Source organism: Lutra lutra, chromosome 10 (assembly GCF_902655055.1).
Source record: "Lutra lutra chromosome 10, mLutLut1.2, whole genome shotgun sequence".
Taxonomy (NCBI): Eukaryota; Metazoa; Chordata; class Mammalia; order Carnivora; family Mustelidae; genus Lutra; species Lutra lutra.
The window spans coordinates 61,471,994-61,481,475 of record NC_062287.1 but is presented as its reverse complement, the minus strand read 5'-3'; the positions used below and the strand labels follow the sequence as shown (position 1 = coordinate 61,481,475).

At 39.4% G+C, this 9,482-nt stretch overlaps 1 protein-coding gene and 1 pseudogene across 1 annotated transcript; both read right to left on the bottom strand.

The window, feature by feature from the left end:
- Positions 1–1,485: 1,485 nt before the first annotated feature.
- On the bottom strand, positions 1,486–2,451 carry LOC125079425 (olfactory receptor 688). The gene has a single exon (XM_047693019.1). It carries the CDS (start codon positions 2,449–2,451, stop codon positions 1,486–1,488), a length of 966 nt encoding a protein of 321 aa, XP_047548975.1.
- A 2,127-nt stretch (positions 2,452–4,578) lies between these two features.
- Positions 4,579–7,883, bottom strand: LOC125079774 (60S ribosomal protein L12-like; annotated as a pseudogene).
- Between the last annotated feature and the right edge of the window lie 1,599 nt (positions 7,884–9,482).

Sequence of the window (9,482 nt, the reverse complement as noted above, 5' to 3'; positions counted from 1 at the left end):
AAATTGACAACCCTTTAGCTACCACTTACATGTTTAGTCTTATGACTAATACTCTTCCCACAGAGTTGGAAAGACTAAGTCAGAAAGAGTCCCACCCTCAGCCATGTGGGGACCTGTGAGCATTCTACTACCTGTAGGGATTCCAGATAAAATATAGGTCACCAAGTTAAGTTTGAATTTCAGATAAACAATGACTAAGTTTTGAGTATGAATAGATACCAAATATTGCATGACACATGCTTTTACTAAAAAATTATTTGCTATTTATCTGAAAATAAAACAACTGACATTCTGTATCTTTATTTGCTAAATCTGGCAACTATCCCTTATCCATCTGGATTTTGACACTGGTCCTAGGACATTGGTTTTATTTCCTCCCAGTACTCTCTCTCTCTCTCTTTCTCTCTCACTCTCTTCCCTTATGGTGAGATTTCTCTTTATGGTATTTTCTATGATATTTGATGCAGAGAAGATCTAGAGTCTGTTGGGATCATCATCCACTCTTTGGGAAAAATCACATTATATTAAAATCCAAAATGAAAGGTTATGGAGGCAGTTAATCTCATTACTTTTCTTCCAGAAAGTTTTTTTTTGGCTCCTCCATATATAGTGAGAGAGATCAAGCTTTGTCAAATCACAAAATAGTTTATGTTACATTCTTCCATATACAATTAATTTTTATTGTACTGATTTCTAGAAGAAGGAAAATCTGCTGCTTTTAGTGTTAGACAAGCATCTGGCAACATTAAAAAAATAGAAACTTATTGTACATACTACTGTTTTACTCTTTTGAGTATACAGAAGAGTATACTTTTACTCTTTTGAAGTATACAATTCAGTGGTTTTTAGTATATTTATAGAAATGTGCAACTATCACCATTACGTAATTCCAGAACACTTTCATCCCCACAAAATAAATGTTATCCTTTAGTAGTCATTGCCATTCTTCCCCAGCCTCTGACAAGCACTAATCTACTTTCTGTCTCTATGGATTTGCCTATTACACACAATTCCTATAAATAAAATTATACAATATATGACCTGTTAAGTCTGGCTTCTTTCAATTAACATAATGTTTTAAAGGTTCATTCACATTGTAGCATGTGTCAGTACTTCATTCCTTTTTTGTTTTGTTTTGTTTTTAAATTCATTCCTTTTTATTGTTGGATAATATTCCAAAATATGGAATTTTTTCATTTTATTGAAAAATGATAATTTTTCATTTTATTTATTCATTCATCATCTGATGCATGTTTGCTTCCATTAAAAACAATGTGTATAGTTCCACTTAGTCAGGAACTACCTCTCATATTTATTTTGTTTACAACATTTTTATTTCTAGACAGTTTGAATTTTTGTTCATGTGTTAGCTAAAAAAATGATATTTCCTAATGAGAGAGGGAAATTGGGCTGCAACTTGGGTCTGTTGGTTTTCAAAACCTGTACTCTTTTGTAATATGACATATCACACTCTTCAAGTTTGTGTCATTTTTGGGACATATTCTTTTCTAACCCAAACACCCTCTGGAAGCCTACTCTGAGTTCCTGGGCCCTAAGAGCATATACCATGGGGTTGAGAGCTGGAGGCATGACAATGTTGAGCACATTTAGAAGAACAGGGAAGATGGGAACTGCTTTTCCTGCCAGATGGGCTATAGACACTACGACAATGGTTGTGTAGAAGAAGAAGATTAGGATGAGATGAGAACTGCAGGTGCTCAGAGTCTTGACTATTGCCTCAGTGGAGTTCAGCCTCAGCACGGAGCGAAAGATCAGAACATAGGAAATAAAGACTAGAACCATGTCACTTCCACCAAGGACCCATGCCAAAGCCAACTGATAAAACCTATTAATGGTAATATCATCACAGGCCAAGCCAGTGACCCCTGGGTTGGAGCACATGCAGTGCTCAATTTCATTCCTGGAGCAATAGTGTCTCTGGGCAGCCAGTATAGGCACTGGGATGGTCAACAGCACATTCCTAAGCACCATGAACACTGTGGCTTTTACCACAAAAGCTTCAGTAACTATGGAGGAGTACTGAAGTGGGTGGCAGATGGCTGCATATCTATCCACAGCCATGCAGAGGAAGATGCCTGACTCCATGCTAATAAAACAGTGAACAGCATAAATTTGAGTAAAACACTCGGGGAGGCTAATGGCCTTGACATCAAACCAGAAGATGGCCAGAATCTTGGGCATGATGGTAGTAGCCAAGCCAATGTCCGCTATAGCCAGGATACTAAGGAACTGATACATGGGCTGATGCAGGTTATGCTCATGGTGAACAGTGATCACAATGAGAGTGTTGGCACCAAGAGCTAAGAAGTATATCAGAGCCAGTGGCAGGGAGAGCCAGTGCTGCCATTCGTGAATGCCTGGGAGCCCCATCAGAATGAACTTAGACACTTGAAATCTTGAGCTGTTGGGTGCGTTCTGGGAGATATCCATATCTGTGAAATCTGAATTGGTAGTGTCTGCCTGTAGATCCAGGGAAACAAGAAAGAAGCTTGGTTAAGTGTCCAGCTGAGATTCAAATTTAATTTAAAGATATAAGATTCACTCATAGTCCCTTTCATCAAGATATTACACCATGTCCCTTGTCTGTGGAAAATGTTCATAAGAGAGTAACAGAGATGGCCAACATAAGCACTAAGAGGAAGATACAGAAGAAACAAAGTCAGAGGGGAATCATTTACAGGCTCCATGTCACTCAGTGGCATTTTTCTACCTGGAGCAAGAGGGTATAGACAAAGCGGGAGACACAGTCATGAATATTCTGATTTCTCAGGAGTTAAACTAAGGACAGAATAGATACAGCCCTTCTTGGAGGTCTTCCAAGGAAGAACAAGAAATCAAAACAGGAATTATCATAACGGTTTTGTTTTGAATAGGGTTTAGATGTTTTCGCAAAAACTTTGAAGGAGGACTTTTTCAAATTTGAGGAAATTGAAATTCACAGAAGTTAAGTGATTTATTTGAGGCTATAGTTTTAAATGATAAATGCACTACAGCTAAAAATCTTAGTATTCTGTATTTAGCTGCTATGCAAATTTTGTTAAACTATTCCTGATGGCTTAGTAAAAATGGTTCTTTTAAGATATAACCTCTTTTCCCTTTTTTTTTAAATTTTCTATTCTTTTTTTTTAATTTTATTTTTTATAAACATATAATATATTTTTATCCCCAGGGGTACAGGTCTGTGAATCGCCAGGTTTACACACTTCACAGCACTCACCATAGCACATACCCTCCCCAGTGTCCATAATCCCACCCCCCTCCCAACCCCCCTCCCCCCATCAACCCTCAGTTTGTTTTGTGAGATTAAGAGTCACTTATGGTTTGTCTCCCTCCCAATTCCATCTTGTTTCATTTCCTTTTCCCTTTTTGATTTTAAAGTTAAATTGAAAACATATTAAAACTTATATTTTTCAATTTATTGAATTTTAAGTACAAGATATATAAGATGATTAAATTAGTAACAACTTTCCTAGCACTTCCAGATTTTAGTAGGACTTTTCCAAGAGAATTATTTTAAAAAGTGGATAATACCATGTATTTCCTTAAATGAATTTTAACATGTACTAGATTTAATTGTCATAATTTCTGTATATATTTTGACATTTAAATATTTAGATATTTATACTTAAGTGAAATCAGTGTTTACCATAATAACTTTTCGTAACAGTACCTCCCCATTTGTGAGGTTTTTATTTTTATTCAAATCTTGCTTGGCTGTAGAACATTTTCAAGTTATTTTAACAGCAAGGGAAAATAGGCAGTAAATCTTGAGTGAATAAGAAAATCATCTTCAGAATTTTGATTATTATTCTCATTGCTCTTTTTTCCCGTTTTTAATGGTTCATTACAAAAATGTAACTCAGTTATCTTGAATAGATTTTGATCTATAATGGGAAGAATATATTTACATTGTTTTATTTTTCTTCAAATAGCAAAACAATACTTTTAGTTTCTTTTCCCATCGACTACTCACTCCTCCTTTTGTTTGCAGTAAGTTTTTATATTTATTCTGTTTCATTTTTCTATCTGTTAATTGTGGTATTACCATAGTGAGCAAAGCTTCTCTAGATTTATAAGAGATTTTAAGGTGGAAATGCTGGGTTTTGGAATGAATTGTCGAGAAAGGATTTCTGAGACGTCTTTGGTGCAAAAGTGTTGTTTTATTAAAGCACAGGGACAGGACCTGTGGGCAGGAAGGGCTGCATTGGAGTTGTGAGGGGTGGCAGATTATATACTTTCAAGTTGGGAAGGGGATGAGGGATAGTGTAAGTCTCTGAATTTTAGAAGTTAGGTTTCTAGGACATTGAGGGGCTAGCTATTGTTAGGAAAATGTGATTTATTACTATCTAATAAAACCTTAGTTATGGGACCCTTCAGATGTATATCAGTGGGCCGTATGCTTGGAGGATGATTGCCAACATGTATCTTGAAGGACAGGAGAAGTTTCCAAAGGAATTTTTTTTCTGGTTGTCAAATGATCCTTTGTTAAAATATTTTCCTTTGTAGTTCTTCACTAGCCAGGCATTCCACTGCACCACTCTGATGCCATCTAGGATGTCATGAGGGTCCATGGCCATCAACATGGCAGCCCATAGACTGGGCAGTCCCCAGGATCTCTTTAATGGTTCCAGAGAACTCTCTGGCTAAAAATCAACGCCTTATCTGCCAGGCAATACTGACAATCTCATCAAAAGTGGTATTTCCACTGTGCTTACTGTTTTTCTGCTTCATTCTATCTCTTGATGATCCCTTGAGGGCTTTGATAATTAGGACAGAGGCAGAAGGTACTGCTTCAATCTGGGCTTTTCTATTCCGAATGGTCAGTTTTACTGTCATCCTCAGACCCTTCCAGTCACTAGGGGGGATGTCATCACCAACACTTTTTGAAGACAGACCCAGGAGGTCGATCTTCAGGGCCAGAGAGATGTGGCATCAACTTCGCCTCCGGTGCACATCAGAAATATGACTTTGATCTCATTGGGGTAGAATGTGGGTGGCATGGTTGAGGCGGCTGGTGTCTGATGAACCAGGATTCAGGATGACTGAAGTCAGTTGTACCTCTGCCTATTCTGAGCCAAAAGACCTAAGTTCAAAGGAATTTTTATATGTAATAGTAGACTTACAGGATCCTGGAGGTTGGGATGATGTTAAGCTAAGATTGCCTTTTGCCCTTGGCAATGTGTTAACATCAAGGCAGTTGAGTTCTTAGACAAAGGTCACTCTGCCTGTCTTAAGGACTTGTCAATGGGCTGTAAGTTGTAGGGAATTCAATTTTTTTCTTTTGCCTTTGTTCCCCACATCAATTTGACATATAATAGATCTTTTTTCTGTAAGGGCCTACTTAGCCAGAGTAAGCCATTTTGTTGTTTATGCAGTAAACTTAGATTGAACCTGCCCCTTGCCCCAAGAGGAAAGCACTTAGAAACAGAATTGGTGAAATACGGCCAAATAGCCCCTGATAACGGAGTCCAGATTCAAGGACATGTCCGGCCAGATGGAAATGTCCAATCAAGGGAAAGCGCATGTATTACCTCCCTACCCACCAAGGACGTGTTCGGCCAGGTGGAGACGGCCAATCAAGTAAAAGCGCACGTATTACCTGCCAGGGAGTGTGAGCCCCCGCCTTTTGGACACCAGACAAAGGCGCCAATTCTAGCCAAGGTCATAGGCTGAATTAGATGACTATCATGGGGTAGAATGTAATTCAATTGGCCACCTGTGTGTGGCCAGGCTCAACCACATGGCCTTTACTCTATAAAAGTTAGTCTTTGAGACTGGGAGGGGTCGCCTCTTTGCAAGAGACGGCCCTGGCCGGTCAGTTTGATTCTTGATGCTTGGCGCGAAATAAAGCTTTGCTTGACCTTCGCTTTGTATCAGTCTTGTCGTTTTGTCTACGGACCCTTTCATTTTCCACTCAATATTTTACATTTAAAATTTTGAAACTCTTACATTTAGACTGCTAGCAACACTGTAAATTCTTTTGTTGATTGAAAAAAAAACCAATTTAATTTGGATCCTATGAAATATGAAAACTAATTTATGAACATTAACACATTCCATATCTTGGCTATTGTAAATAATGCTGAAATAAACATGGGGTATATACGTATATATTTTTTGAATTAGTGTTTTTATTTTTCTGGATAAATACCCAAAGTGGAATTGATAGATCATATAGTAGTTCTATTTTTAATTAAAGTTTTTTCTTTTATTCAGCAATTTGATTTGTCTTTTTTTTTTTAAAGCTTTTATTTATTTATTTATTTGTCAGAGAGAGAGAGGGAGAACACAAGTAGGCAGAGTGGCAGGCAGAGGCAGAGAGAGAAGGAGGCTCCCTGGTGAACAAGGAGCCTGATGAGGGACTTGATCCCAGAACCCTGGGATCATGACTTGAGCCAAAGGCAGATGCTTAACTGACTGAGCCACCCAGGCATCCCTGATTTGTCTTTACTTAAATTTCATATACATCTGTCACTAAAAGCTATTATTTATGTCTCAACATTTCAAACTTTATTTACTTAATTATTTGTTAAAGATTTTATTAATTTGTCAGAGAGAGAGAAAGAGCACAAGCAGAGGGAGAAGCAGACTTCCTGCCGAACAAGGAGCCTAATGTAGGACTTGATTCCAGGACCCTAAGATCAGGACCTGAGCTGAAGGCAGATGCTTAATCAACTGAGCCACCCAGGCATCCCAACATTTCAAAATTAAAAAACAAAACAAAAAAACCCCAAACTGCCCTCTCCATATTTGAAGTTTTATTAGTGGATTTTTTCCCTAGAGTTTCTTGTTGGGTCGGCAGGCTCCGGGAGTGCAGGAGGAACAATAGAAATGACAGCGGCTCCTGGAGTGCAGGAAGAGCAATGGAAATGACCGCTGCGGGGTCTCACCTTCTTTCAGCCTACCCGCCCCCCCCCCAACCCTTTACTCTTCAGCCAAAAGGATGTTTGCCCAAGTCACGTCTCCATAGGTAACCAGATACCTATGCAGGAGACAGATAAAAGACTCCAGCCAACTCCCTCCCAGCGCGACTTCCCCCACTCTGCTTTCCAGAGTCGCAGAACCTCGCCCGAGGGTGCCCACCTCCTCCCGGTGCAACTTTCCTGGCTCCCCTTCTCCTGAGCCCTGAAACTTCGCAGGAGAGTGCCTTTAATAAATCTTGCCTTGCACCCACTTCGCCTGGTGTTGTGTTTATCTCGCCTATAAAACCTTACATTTCTTTTCTTTCTTTTTTTAAAAGATTTTATTTATTGAGATCATGACCTTATCTGAAATCAAAAGTTGGACATGCAACTGATTGAGCCACCCAGGTGCCCCTCTAGAGTTTATTTTCTAATTAATTGTTGCTAGTACATTGGAAACTTGCTGATTTCTATTTTGCTTTGGATTATCTCCACTATTTTATTGTTCACTATAAATCCTTTTTCATTTTTTTCTCTTTGATTTTCTAGTAAGACCTCAATAGTGTTATCAATATGATAATTTGGAACTCTCTTTTCCAAATATAACTCTCATTTATGTTTTTCTGCTTTGTTTTAATCAGAACAACATAAAACAGTGCTACCAGCCAATCTCATTTTCCCCCCATTGGTTGATTTAATAAAATATTCTACATTGAGAATGGTGCTGGCTTTTGTGTTTTACAAATAAAACCAATTAAGAATGTGTTTTGTATACTATAATAGTTCCAGATCATTGAAGAATTGAGACTCATGATTCATAATATCCTTTTATTTTGGGGATCTTTGCCTTATAATTTATCATTCAAGAATCACTTACCTTGGTCGTTTACTCACCAAAGCTTTACTGAGCAGTTCCTGTGTGCCTGACACTGTGGCAACCAAGGGGTTTTCTTTGCACATTCCCCTGGCTGGAGAGCCCCACTGTCTGCAATATAGCCATGTCAGAACTCAGCCACAAATTCCCAGATTAGAGCTCTTAACCTCTGCCCAGGTGAAGAGATTGGTGGAAGGTAAAGAAAGGCAAATTGAGAAATCCAAGGACAGTGAGCCAGATTCATAGACAGGGACAGAAACCTGAGAGGAGAACTGTCTCCACTGATTCCCCTCCCAGAGTCCATGATAGTGGCTGATTTACTTACTACTGCAGGAGGGGCCATGAAGATGCCTCCAGGCTGGTTCTTCCTTCTGGGTTACTTCCCCTCTCCTGGCTGCTGCAGCTTATGCTGGGCCTTTTGTTGCTCAGAGCAGATGTGTCCCTTTCCTACCACTCCTGGGGTTTTGGATGTGAATCACAGGTCTGAAATCACCTGGTTTTGGTCGGCCCCCAACCCCAACCCGGGCTCACCCCATGGCACTCCTCATTGCCATCCAGCTGCCCCTGGAGCAGATGTCTCACTCCAACAGGAGGTTCCCTGGTGACTTGGAGGCCTGTCTTGGCTGCTCTGGGAACAAACCTAGTCCCAGGACATGGGCCCAGGAGGTGGACAGCTCTGCCAGGTTGAATTGTCAGAAGAAACTGTGTTTGCCCTTTTGGTCTAAACTTGGTTTCCTCTCCACTCACTCTAGCAAGTAGTCAGTTCTGTTGTAATAGGATGCAGGAGTTCTTCAAAATCACTGTACTATGCAGAACTACACATGAGAAACCACAGGATTTATGGAAAAATGGAATTAGGAATGTAATACTCAGAAATGTTACCAGTGACACATGAAAAAGATAGAGAACTAGGATAAACCTAGCAGAGTTTGACACATGTTAAATGGTTAAGGAAATACAAATACTGTAATGAAGACAACACTTTACTTTGAGAAGGACATGAAATTTGACTGTGGAAGTGGGCAGAAGGGCTGTAGCTTATGAGCTATGGTGAAGTGGTAAAAAGAGCTTTGTCTGAACTCAGAAAGTTGTGATTGAGGGTAGGAATCTGGTGGGTGTTAGGAGTGTGTGTGTGTGTGTGTTTGTGTGTGTTATATCCTAGGATGCTCACTCTCAGCTTGATGCAGTTTTCTGTGTTGGATTGCACAAAGGCAAAGGTGAGATCTGGTTATCCTCTAATTGTTTTGTAATGTATCAAACCAAGTGATATAGCAGAAGGGACTATATCTTCCGTACCCTGTGTCCACAGTCTTCCACTCTCCTGAATCTTTTACCTCAATGTTTGAGGATTCCAAGGACTGAACACTTCACAGAATATCTCTTCTGCACACACTTCTGCCTGAGTCTTTCCATGGCACTTCTCAGTTGCACCCCGTATCCCCAGCATCTATCTTTCCCTGACTCAGTCTCTTGTAAGAGTCATCTTCGTATATTGCTCTCAATTCCTCATCTTTATACTTATAACTAAAAATCTATCCTACTGCTATATTGAAACTGGTTTTGCTAATGACTTCCATATTGCCTAATTGAATGAGCATTGCAGTAGATAGAGTACAAATAGGGAACAGATGGCCCACTCAAATTAGAGTAATTTGAAAAACTTCTTAATTGAAGTATAATTGACA